This window comes from Alnus glutinosa, chromosome 9, assembly GCF_958979055.1.
Source record: "Alnus glutinosa chromosome 9, dhAlnGlut1.1, whole genome shotgun sequence".
Lineage (NCBI taxonomy): Eukaryota > Viridiplantae > Streptophyta > Magnoliopsida > Fagales > Betulaceae > Alnus > Alnus glutinosa.
Window position 1 is genome coordinate 388429 of NC_084894.1, and position 13325 is coordinate 401753.

Consider the following 13325-nt stretch of genomic DNA (forward strand, 5'->3'; position numbering starts at 1 on the left):
TCCAAATTTTGTGGGATTGATACGTGTCAGAATTTTGAATTTTTAGACCATTTAGATTTTAGGTTCTTGGGTTGTATCAAAGTAATAATTTTACAGTGTTAAGTGCTTTGGACTTTGGAGTATTTGATCCTTTGTAGATGATGTTAGAACCTGGAATTTTGTCTTGATGTGTTTAATTTGCTATTAATATGAGAAAGCTTTGCATTTATTGCTTCATTACATCTCAAGAACAAGCTTGGTGCATTATGGTGAATGAGGATTAGTCCCTACAAGCAATTGCTGAAAAGGATAGCCATTGATGTTGCAACCATTGACTGGTGGTGATGACAATACATGTATTCTTGTGGATTAAACTCAAACAACATAATTGCATTAGTCATGTATCATGTTTTAAACGAAATAATTATGAAAACTTATTAAATTTACACGAGTTAATATAGCAATAGGGGATAATGTGCATGTTTCATGCACATTTACTTTGGTGATTCCTTGGTGGTCAGCCGAGTTTGTTGAGTATGCTACTTACCGTCAGCTGCTAGTTTGAGGTCAATTTAAGGATTCAAACTTACTTAATTTTCAAAAGAAAACATACATTTTTCACATTTGGACGTTATTGGTGCTTCCTGCAAGCATATAAATGTGTGCATCAACCCAGCAAATCAAGAGATTTCATTTTTTATTTTCAAGGCAGGGTCACTTTGTGTATACCTACTCCTGTCCATCTTTGTTAGATAAATCTCGGATCTATGCAAAGCTTCCCCTCCATACAGATCGAATAACACAATGCATTCGCTGACGGACTGGCACCAAAAAATTGTTTACACCCAAATAAATAATACCTTAGACCTAATAGGAATGCCACAAAGATTCTTTTTTACTATTCTTTCCAAGGTAGTTTCCTCAAAGAGTTTATTAAATTAAATTTAATTGAAGAAACAATGAGCATAGAGCGGGTTATAAGCTAATATTTATTAGACATGGTTCAACGTCTAAATTATGAGCCTTTGCCTTTGCTGCCAAAAACAACTGAAAACAAAAACTGAATTTTGCCGCATCTAACTGCATTGAATTCCAATCCAGAAGGCACAGAAAATATAGAGTAATGCTCTACTCTTTCACACCCATTTCATATTGACTGACATAACATCTTTTAAGCAGCTGACATGAAAATTCACTTAAAAAAAAATGCCACTTAAAACACGACACATCGAACGGCATGAAATGAATGTTATAAATGAGTGTAAATAGTAGCCATACTGAAAAATATCAGAAATATCAGATTCGGTGATAACCCTTTTACCATTTCAGTGGCAAGGAATCTAGGGTGGGATAGCTCAAATCCAAAATCTAAACCAGTTGTAAATGCACCCATGCATATGCAATGCACCTTCGGCAGCACCCGTGAGATGAAATAAAAGCAAAATGTAAAGCATGGGTCAGAAGTAGACAAAAAGAATCATTGAAGGACAAGGAACAAGTCCATGCCAAGAAAAAAAAAGGAAGAAAATTATTTCAGGAAAGTAAAACTGGCAGAGCAATTTCTACAAAGAAAAAAAAACAAACAATATAAGACAGAGAACCTCTTCATCATTGATTTTCTTTCATTTTTTTTTTCTTGCTTTTTTCCCCCACTACCCCTTTTTCTGCTCTCCCTCTCCACTTCTCACCTAACCACAAAAATTAAATCCCCTGCCAGCCTCTGTTTCCATTTAAATTTGTCATTCTGAATCACTATCCATACTTCCCATCGCCTTCAATCCTCTTGGTCTCTGCATCACATTTTTAGCCAAATCACGTACCCTTCTAGCAACTGTATGAATCTACCCATATCCCTAGATATGGTTGCTCAGAAAACACAGGTAAAGGTAAAAGAAAATCCATGTAAGTCAAAGCTCAAGCTGAGTGGACACAGTTTTTTCAAATTCCAAGTATCTAATACTCGATTTATTTCAATTTTCTTCTCTTTTTCCTACATTTTCCAAGCAACCAAGACAGGATTAAGGGAATCATTAAACAAACACAACAAACCAACCGTATAAATTTACCTATATCCCTAGATATGGTTGCTCAGAAAACACAGGTAAAGGAAAAAGAAAATCCATGTAAGTCAAAGCTCAAGCTGAGTGGACACAGTTTTTTCAAATCCCAAGTATCTAATACTCGATAGATTTCAATTTTCTTCTCTTTTCCTACATTTTCTAAGCAACCAAGACAGCATTAAGGGAATCATTAAACAAACACAACAAATCAACTGTATAAATTTACCTTCTTTGAAGACTTTTTCTCCCTCACTTCATACCTCTCTTGGCACAGATCCGACAGCCATGCACCTGGACTGACCAACTGCACGCAAAATACAGGAAAAATTAAGACATAAACAAACAGCCAAGTCCAATTTTTTTTTTTTTTTAAAAAAAAGTGTCTTCTACCTAATTTTCTTATCAAAACAGAAAATTCCTCACAGGTATGATTAATAGACTTACAAGTAAGCTTCTTTGTACCAGCTTAGCCCTCTTCTTGGGCCTCTGAGGAAGCTTACACCCTTTCATAGCCATAAAATCCTCCTCCTTTTCTTTGCTAGAAAGTGTAACAAAAAGCTTTGGCCAAACAAGCCCTTTATCCTCCTTTACATGATCCATCAACACCTTCCCATTATCATCAAATCCCAATGAACCCCTTGTTGTGTAATATCGATCTTCCTTTTCCGGTGATGCCATCAACGCCTTTCGGTTATTCAATGGCGAGTCAGAGTTCCTAAGGGACCAAAAACAAACAGAAAGTTTAGCAATTTCCTTCTCTAAATGATCAATTTGGTTTTGTGTAAAGTCCTATAAGATTACACTAAAGAGTACTTTCATATGATCGTAATAACAACCACTTCAACAACAACTTCAATATGATTCCTATTGGTGTATGTTTCTTCTCCTACGTTTTCTTAGCAACCAATATAAATCAAATCAAACTTCTTTTTTTCCTTTTCTTTTCAATTGTTTTCTTCCATTTACAGTGGCACATCGTTAGATCAAACTAAGCTTAATAGTAAAGTCAATCTAATCTAATAATAACAGCCAATTTAAGAAATGAGATAAATCATATGCTCTTCATGTATCTAACCAAAACATGGCAGCCACTCCAACCACAAACCGTAATATGACTCCAAATTTGTCCCTTTTTTTCCTTCTTTTTTCCCAACCTTTTCCCAGCTATCAAACACAGGCCGTAAAATCGTTTTCTAAGCCTTCCAAAGCTTGAAAATTTCTCGACCACAAATTAGTTTTGAAGAAAGTCAGTGAAAGACACAAACTTTGACATTCTTACATTTTCCTCAGAAAAATTTAAGATTTTCCTTTCTCTTTCCATCCGGGTTGTAGCTAATCTTACTTGTTGAGTCGATGAGCCTGTGGAGAAACCAAGTCTTTCTCAGCGGTGCCAACCACGCAGCGATCGACACGAGAAGTTATTTTCTTCTTCCCCAAACAGTCCGATTTGTTGGCTAAGCTTTGGTCTTTGACTTTCACACATCTAAGCCTCTTTCTGTTTCCCCATTGCAACCCAAAGTCAGTCTCTGTAGCCCTATTGTTATGCACTCTTTGAATCTTGGATTCCTTTTCCATTTCCCTGCAACAAAATCTTATAACTTTCACAAATTAACCAATACCCAGTTGGGTTTTCTCTCGGAAACTGAGATATACTGCGTAAATGAAAAAAAAAAGTGCGAGAAGATGGTGCCAATCTGTGGACGAGATGTGGCTACTGACCTCAAGATCCGAGGACAACACGACGTGTTCTATGCAATTGGTCTCTAATCAGCCTGCATTTTCAAAGATAAAGCATAACCAATTATTGACCTTAAGCATTCATTTAAAGCAAATAACAGAGTAAAGGACGCGGTTTGGTTGCTGAGGAAGTGTGGGAAAAAAAATTAGAATCCAACCGGAATCGCCACTTTTCAGATTCAAATAACTCAATTTTGCTTCCTATACTTCTTTCTCGGCAACCAAACAATCCATTACTGCACAGAGAGAGAGAGAGAGAGAGAGAGAGAGAGAGGGAGAGAGAGAGATTACAAGGACGAGACTTCATTTACAAAGACTTATAATTTCTGAGAGAAAATCAAAAGAAGAAATTTCCCGAGAAAGTTAAGAGAATCCAGAAATCAGCGTTCTAAGATTTCTGGGTATGTGTTAGTTTTGATCCTTGAGGACAAAACACATCAAAATAAAAAGAAAAAATGGCCGCTTTTCTGTTATCTTCACCCAAACCTCTCTCTCTCTCTCTCTCTCTCTCTCTCTGTTTTCTCTGTTCTGTTTCTTTTCACCCTACTTTGGCTTCTTTGTTGTTTGTGTATTTGTTACTCAAAACTCGAAAGTAAAATCATATTCTGCATAGAAAATAGGTTGTCAGCAAAAACACAAAAGAAAAGAAAATAGGTTGGGAATGATCATGACCGTTCGACGTTGAATGGACGGTCAGATGAGTTTCCCTCCAACTGACCAGCATTATTCCCCATTAAGTTTGCTTGAATTGGGTTGGAGAGGATTTGCTTTTGGATTGGGGTCTCCTCCTTTAGGTCTTATAAAGAGCACGTGACAATGCCCATCTCATCGATTCAAGGACTGCGCGTCTGTGGTAATATGCTCTGCTAATACCCTAATCCTCTGCCCCCAAGTTGTTAAGGAAAAATGGTATAAATATTTTTTTTTACCATCTCATTTTTAAATTTATTATTGAATTTATATGCAAAAGTTATAAAAGCTTACAATTTGAATTGGGTTCAACGAGGTTCTTATTGTATGCAATTCGAGCTACTCATGTGAACGTATATTCGAATTTTATTTTGTTCGAACAATAGCTCGCTATCTATACACCCGTCTAAAGAAGTAGCATTCGACTGCCTTCGCACATAAATCATTGCCTCTAATACCAATCAAAAAGCTTGAATTGTGATGACTAAACAAGGTCGGACTTGTAATGGTAGAGCTTGAATTATGAGTTTGGTGTAATGAGTTGTTTGTATTATATGCAATACGAGCAATTCATGCGAAATGACATCTAAATTCTCTTGTGGTCGATCAGTAGCTCGCTATCCAAAAATTTTGTCCAAACCAGTAGAGTTTGAATGTCTTTTTCACATGAATCATTGCCTCTAATACCCATAAAAAAAGCTTAAGTTGTGGTGGGGATTCTACAATGGTATCACCTCAAGGATTCGAATTTTAATGATATCAATAATGGTGATTTTTTGTTTGGACATGCTTGGTAGTTGGTACAGAAAATCAAACTAAAGTTGGAATTACAAAGAGTAGATTGATCTTATATTGAGAGAGCAACACAATCATTCTTTCTTTGACTTTGACACGTGTTCATCATATTGGGAAGTTGAATTACACTGGGAGTTGGAGCAGTCCAACTTGGCCCAAAGCTGAAAAGTGCAAGCGAAATGGGCCCAGCCCATGCTCTCATTCCAAGCATTGATTGGGAATCAATGGATTTTGAACTTGGGACATCCTAGGGGCCCATGTAGGTTTAATTACCAATAATATATTTGTTTGCACTTAGAAATATGATGCGTTTACAACTTCTGTACAACTCTTGTATACTTATAACATTTTTTTTTAAAGAAGAAAAAAAATTAATCATTGGGTATTTAGAATCCACATATAGGAAACCAGATCCACTAGCTAATTAATTTGAAAGAAAATTGTTAGAGTTGTACATGAGTTATACTAAGGTTGTAAACGTATCATATTTTTTATACATAACAACGTTTAATGACATGTTTGAAACGTGGGATAAACCTTTAGAATAAAATAGTTATTTCTATAGTTCATTTTCAAGTATAGTTCGCGATTATATTGAGTACAGAGTGGGCGAAGAAGAAACTAATTCAATCTGTTTTGATTTGTGCTTGAATATTATTATTATTATTATTTTGGCTTATGAGTTCGTGAAAAATTCATTAATAAAAGGAAGGAAAGTACAAAAGGAGAGAGTGATCACCCAACAAATACTACAGTACAAACATCTAAGAATATTTAGAAATGGACAAAATAAATGGCCTGGCCCAATAATTTTTTGACACAATAATAATGTTGCTATCTTTCTAATTCAAGAAGAAAAGGGAGATCTAGGGTTTATAGAAGAGCAATTGTTCTGAAAAATTAGAGAAGGCTGAATCTAACAGTGTCTACGTTGGAATGGACTGGTATATGGGAAACCGATTAGCCCTTATCTAACAATGTTAAACAATGCTCAAGAGTCATTGGCGGCTTTTCAAACGGCTAGGAAATATTCCAAAAAAAAGAAAAAGGAAAAAAGTAGTGGATAATGCAGAATAGGGAGCGGAATAGGGAGTTCCGCTGGCAAGTCCCTGTGGATGATTTTGTTAAAGTTAATTGGGATGCGGCTGTGAATAAAAATAAAAAGATGTGCATTACTGTTATAATTAAAAACAGTATGGGCGAGAGATGATGACAACGTTATCAGAACCAAAATTTTACATCATAGCATTGGATATTGCAAAAGCAACAGCGGCACTAAGGGCAGCAAATTTTAGTCAGTCATGAATTGGGATTCTATAGGTTGGTTTTGGAAGGTGATGGTCTTTAAGTGTTGCAGGCTTTGGAAAAAGATGGGAGAAATTTGAGGAGATCATATGGCCGTCTAACGCGAGGGATATTGAATTGTCTGCAAAAGTGGAAGGTTAATTAATTAATCACGTTAGACGAAATTTAAATGGTGTGGCTCACCGTCTCGTAAAGTAATCATTATCACTAAGTGATGATCAATGTTTTCTTGATCGGGGAAGTTTTCCATTGTATTTATGATATTATATCTGTTGAGCATCGTGCTTAAATTGTTAGTTTAATAAAAATTGCGCTTGATAACAACAATAAAAAATAAAAAATAAAAAGCATAAAATTATCTCAAACTTTGCTTTTGTGAAAGGTTTAGATTTCTTGATAACCTAATTAAACAATCTATTCCATTAAGTGTTTAAGAATTATTCATGCAACACGCTTGATAAGCATTATCATTGATTTTGCTCATGAAAGAGTCTGATGCAGAATCGATTCTACAACCAAGATTAATTTAGGATCGATCAGTATATTATTGTTATATATTAGGGTTTTTATTTTCCTTATCATTACGTACGTGTGTTTTATTAGTGGTGCATGGTGGAGCTTTCAGCTCCCTCAAGAAAGTAATCCGAGAAGCAATCACTTCTTTGGATCGAGGAGTTCAAAAGTGTTAATCTGCGTGATACGGAAGGTATGATAATGCACCAAAGGACCTCATTGGTTTTGTGGATAATATATGCCTCCTCAAGGAGTAGTTAAAGTCAACTGGGATGCTACGTACCCTCAATAAAGCGAAGGGGTATGCAAGCTGCTGGGATGATTTTGATGGAAAAGTTTTTGTGGCTCGAAGCACTACGTACCCATGTCATTAGTATGGGTCCGACTATGGCGGAGGCATGGGCAACACTACAGGTGCTATTCGTTTAGCAGGGAGATTGGTTTGTTTGATATCATTTTGGAAGGCGACGTCATGCAAATAGTCACAGCGATTTCCACATATCTTTCCAATTAGAGCAGATTTAGACATTTCATAAAGGGAATCAAAGAACAAGTGTTATTATGATCCGGTCCTTTAGAGTGTCTCATGTGAGAAGGAAAGCTAATTTGGCAGTACACATGCTAGCTAAAGCAACTTCCACTCAAGCTAGATATACTATTTGGTCGGACACTACAAAAAATAAAACCCTAATTATTGACGGTTTTTTTTCTAGACGGTTTTTAAAACCATTTATAATTTTTTTTTTTTACAGACGGTGTAAACTAAACCGTCTGAAAATGTAAATTTCCAAACGGTTTTAATAAAAACGTCTGTACATTTCTAGACAGTTTGAAAAAAAAACATTTGTAAATTTACAGACAGTTTCGATGAAACCGTCTTTTTTTTTTTTTTTCCCTGTTTTCTTCTTTTTAAAACAAAAGGCCTAGATCTTGAAATTTTCATGTTTGGACGGTTTTTAACCAAACCGTCTGGGAAAAATTTAAAAACCAGTCGATATATTCTTGGTGCCAAGAATTGCTATCTGTGTCACTCTCCTCAAAACAATCCTAGCCGTCCCCAACATCGCCCAACAACGCTCCAAATTACTCTCCCAAATTATTTCTTTTCCCCAAATTTTTTTCAAGATCAAAACAAACACCGACCTAATTTCTTTGGATGCCTTTGGAGTCGTGGGGAATCACATACAAAGTGCAACCGAGTCAGCATTTTTGTGGACGTATACACATTGTCAAATTACGTAAATTTATGTTTCAATTTTCTCTTTCTCTCTTTTCAATTCCGTATTATTAATTCTTTTTGTGTATGGTAACAACACCCTCTCCATTAATTGTTTCTAAATCAGCATTCAAATTTGTTCGATTGGACCTAATCGGGGCATATACCCAAGTCATTAGTATGGATCCGACTATGGCGGAGGTATGAGCAGCGCGCACTACAAGCGCTATTGTTTGCAAGGAGATTGGTTTGTTTGATTTTGTTTTGGAAGGCGACGCCATGTAAATAGTCACAACGATTTCCACGGATCTTCCCAATTAGAGCAAATTTAGACATTTTATAAAGGGATTCAAAGAACAAGTGTTATTATTTCTGTCCTTTAGAGTGTCTCGTGTGAGAAGTAAAGCTAATTCGATAGTACACATGCTAGCTAAAGCAACTTCTACTCAAGCTAGAGATACTATTTGGTTGGAAGAAGTTCCATATTTCCTTTCTGACAATGTTTGTAAGGAGGCTATTGCCCCTATTTTCTATTAATCCCTTCAGGTGTTTGTTATGTTTTCTCAATGAAAAATGACTACTTGGTTAAAAAAAAAAAAAAAAAAAAAAAAACATTCAAGTCCAACTATATTTTATTTGAGAGTTCAAGTCCAACGCGTAGGTGGTCTATAAATATTGATGCACTCCATTGTTTAATTTCTAGAGAATATTGTGAGTTATGCATGATTCCTTTCTTAATTATGGTGGTGAGTGATAGGGATAAAGAGTTAGATAGGATTAATAGTTGAGTTGGAATAAAATTCTAACTTATTAGGATTAGAACTTATTTGAGCTTTAAGTATTATCACTCTAGGTATTATCTACTTGTATTTTTATTTAAAGACCATTTGGTCGTTAATGAGAAAGGAAGAAAAAAATTAATATAAACTTTTGTCTTGTAATTTGATTTCAGCCTTAATTGAATTCAATTGGGGTCTGTTTTCGGCCATTAATTAGAATTCATTATCAATTTTCCTTTCATTTTTATATTCCTCCATTATTCGCCCATTCCATCATAAAGCTCACATCAGTGAGACCCAACCGTTATCACATTAATTAACATTGAGATGTATCATTACTCTATGTTGTTCTTGACCCATATATCCTGCGTAAAGTCTTTCTTAATTATTAACTCAACCACCTACACAAATTAAGTCTCATTTGAATAGAATCTTGTTTCGATATATAAACATTTTAATACATGCATATATAATCAAATATTTGATGGCTAGCTAGCTAGCTAGGGTGCTTTCTAAATTCCTATATACGGTGGCCGGGTGGGAATTGGGTTGCGTTTTTCTCCCGTGTTGACTGGATTGATTATCAATTTATCACCCTTATTTATAGATTAATTAGCTTTTGAAGTTTAATCATAGTCCATTATTGGTTTTTTCTTCTTCTCCTCTTTTTTTCCCCTTTATTTATTTATTTATGTCGCTTCTCCTTTTGGTTATATAAATGAACGATGAGTAGTACTCTTTCTCTACATGCACTTTATTGCACGTACTCAAAACGCAACTGATTATAATTGTTGAGATATATAGGTTTGTTTAGAAATCTAAAATACGAGAATAAAAGCGGAAGCAAGATAGAGAGGAAAGAAAATAAAGAATTACGAGTGCTTCGGTGTTAAATACACCGATATTCTTCTTCTTTTCCTCTCTTTTTTCTATATAAATTGCGGTTTGTATTGTGGAGTACCATTTATTTTTTAATTTTATAATCCAGTCCCTATGTTGGAATAACAAGTAGCTCATATTCTTTCAGGCATAGAGAATAATATAAATATACCAGTATAGTGACCAGTTGTCAGAGCGAACTGGGATTTTGGAGTTTTCCATAATATGTCCGTCTATACAGTAGGGTTTTCATATATATATATATATTTGCTCAGGGGGCTGAGAATATCATTCATGATTTTCTGGAACTCACTTGGAGCATTCTTAAGACCAAAGGGCATTACGTTCCATTCGTATTGTCCGAAGGGCGTGACAAAAGCTGTCTTATACTTATCCTTCTCATGAATTTGGATTTGCCAGAATCCACTTTTCATATCAAACTTAGAGAAGATCATTGATCTACTTAACCTATTGATTATGTCTCTCTTATTTGGAATTGGATATCTGATCCATTCCAAGACTTTGTTGAGGGGCTTGTAGTTGATAACCAACCTCGGGGCTCATCTTTCTAGTTCAGTATTCTTCTGAACATAAAAGGCTGAACAAGACCAATGGGACTTACTTTTACGGATTATGCCTTTGCGTAATAGATTTTCTATTTCGTTACGGCAGAATTCCATAGTCTCTTGACTCATCTGAATGAGTCTGGCCTTAGTGGTGATTTTTCCTTCGTCAAAATCTTTGACATAATGAATGCTTACCGTGTGCTTCTTCCTATGCCAAAAGGCAGTAGGAGGATCAAAACATACTTCACTTTTGATCTTGTCTTCAAAGAGTTGAATCTTTTGTTGAAGAACTTTTTGACTTAATTGTCCTTCAATTCTTTTAACCTTAATTTCTTCTTGTAAAAACTCAATCTGTTGGGCTTTTGACTTGACTAGGTTAACAGACTTAGAGATTGAAGTGTTTTTGTAAGCATTCAATTGACTTAGTTCTGGTTTTGCCAGGAATTTAAACTTAACTTTTTCATCCATGGGATAAGTAGTTAAACCATCATGGTCTGTTGTAAAAGGATATAACAGAGTAATGAAAGGCAAACCTAATATGACTTTGTCAATCATATTCTTAACTAAGACAAATGATGTTTTGAAACAAACATTATCTTGACAAACATGGGTTTTACTTATTTCAAAAGTAATTTGCATCTTGCTACCATTAGCAGAACGCAAAGTTTCTTTTGTCTTATTGTAATACTTTGTAGGAACTAGTCCTTCTTGTATACAATTCAGATCTGCACCTGTATCAATCAGTACAACTACAGATAACTCAAAATCTTGAATCTTAATCTTAACCTTTGAATACCATTTTTTAATATGGATTTGGTTAATTATACTTAGACAATTTTCTTCAAATTGTGGGGTGTCTTCAGGCTTAGGCTTAGGTTCAGCTTCGCTATCATTAGGACTGCTAGGGGCTGACTTAAGTTTGTGCTCAATTTTCAAGAGATTAACATCCTGTTTTAACTTTTGATTTTCTTCCTTAAGTATCATAATCTCAAACTTAATTCGATTAACTTCAAGTTGTAAATCTTTTATTGTGATTTGTTCATTTGGTTTATCAAATCTTTTGAGCGTGTTGCTTAAATTTATTTCAAGACTTTTAGACTTAATTACCTCTATTTTTGTAAGAAGTTTTCTTAACTTTTCCAAGTATTGTCTTTTTAACTCAGGATTCTCAATTTTACTTATAAAATCAAGAAGCAATTCTTCTTGCTCTTCTTCTTTGGTCATAACACTAATTGTTTTACAACAGGTGTCATTACAACCAAAACTTATGTCAGGACCCGACTCAAACTTATTGCTACTGCAAGAGCAATAGTTCTTACTTGAACTAGGTTCAGACTCATATATATATATGTTATGATGTAACTTTAGATCATATAGTGAAATATATATTGTTGCATTCTTGTGGATGTATGCATATTGTCAAATCACGTAAATCTGTCTCAATTTTCTTTTTCTTTTCAATTCCGTATTATTAATTATTTTTGTGTACGGTAACAACACCCTCTCCATTGTTTCTAAATCAGCATTCAAATTTGGTCGATTGGAATTTGGGGCATGTACAAATGATTTTTAATTCTGAGGTTGAGGTGAGAGATGTGGTTAATTTCATGAAACTCAATAATTATTGGTGCGTATGAGCAGAATGATGATCCAATTACTGCACTTGGACTTTTCAATAAGATTTTTTTTTTCTTTTTTAATAGGGATTCGGCCTGATTTGTTGACAGGAGTGAGTTTGGCTTCTATTCTTACTCAATTATGGGATCGTCAAAATAGTAGGACTTGAAGATGTTCTCATTTTTTTTTTTCTAATTAAAAAAATTGTAGGAATTGGCGACTAAATTAGCTACTCTACCTGGACGTGACTATTGTAGCACGCCATTATAGTACTTGCCCACTTGCTCAATGTGCAAATGCTCCCTCAAACCCGGTTGTGCCAAAACCTGACTCAACCCTATCGATAAGGGCATTAATGAGATCCACAATATTAATCATGCAAGAATATTTTGCATCATCAAAATTATTTTCAACACAGAGGAGAAAGGAAAATAAACGAACACACACACACACACATATATATATATATATATTATATTTCAGTCTGGTTAAATACCATGGAGGTAGCTAGTTTTTCTATATAAATTGTGGTTATATTGTTATATAAAAGCATAACGGGATCCAGTTTGGGATGCTTTATTTCAAAATGTTACCTTCTTTTCATGAAGAGTCTTTGCTTGTGTCACTCAGCCTCGATGATCGATCCATGGTCTAAAAGCAATAGGGGGTCAAACAATCAAGCAATTTCTGGGAAGATTCGACTTTTCACAACGGTCAATTATTGTTGGGAAAGCAGAAAATGAAGCATATATGCCCTACTTGTAGATGCACCAAGGGTTCAAGTGTGTATGCATGACAAATGACTGCCACATTACTTTGAACTTTTAGCTTAATTAATTTCTGTTTGATATTTGTGGACATACAAATACAAATAATGCAAATCATAAATTACCTAGAATACTACAAATTAAATTAAATGGTCTCCTTATAACTAACAAGATAATTCATGTAATAGTTATCACGTCGGTCACTAACCGATGTGGCATTTATCACATCAACGATGTTAATCACTTGGGGTTTACCATAAATGGACATGACTAATATAGTAAGTAACCACATATTGCCAATAAAGTTATGACTTGCGCGCTCTTTGGCCTTAGCTGGATTGATTTAAATAACAAATGATAGATTATTACTATTATTATTATTTATCAAAACATTTGGTTGATTTCATTGTCTTATAACACTT

General features: G+C 34.8%; 1 protein-coding gene across 4 annotated transcripts; it reads right to left on the reverse strand.

The window, feature by feature from the left end:
• Positions 1–1213: 1213 nt before the first annotated feature.
• LOC133877097 (uncharacterized) lies at positions 1214–4533 on the reverse strand. 4 transcript variants are annotated; one of them, XM_062315337.1, is made up of 6 exons: positions 4449–4533; positions 3759–3811; positions 3382–3630; positions 2484–2754; positions 2266–2343; positions 1214–1769 (listed from the first exon to the last, which is right to left on the reverse strand). In XM_062315337.1, exons 3-6 carry the CDS (start codon positions 3612–3614, stop codon positions 1719–1721), a joined length of 633 nt encoding a protein of 210 aa, XP_062171321.1. In that variant the 5' UTR covers positions 3615–3630; positions 3759–3811; positions 4449–4533; the 3' UTR covers positions 1214–1718. The 4 variants fall into 4 exon arrangements, with proteins under 4 accessions (XP_062171321.1, XP_062171322.1, XP_062171320.1 ...); XM_062315338.1 differs by having other exon boundaries at positions 3382–3618; positions 4449–4514; XM_062315336.1 differs by lacking the exon at positions 4449–4533 and adding an exon at positions 4068–4353 and having other exon boundaries at positions 3382–3618.
• Between the last annotated feature and the right edge of the window lie 8792 nt (positions 4534–13325).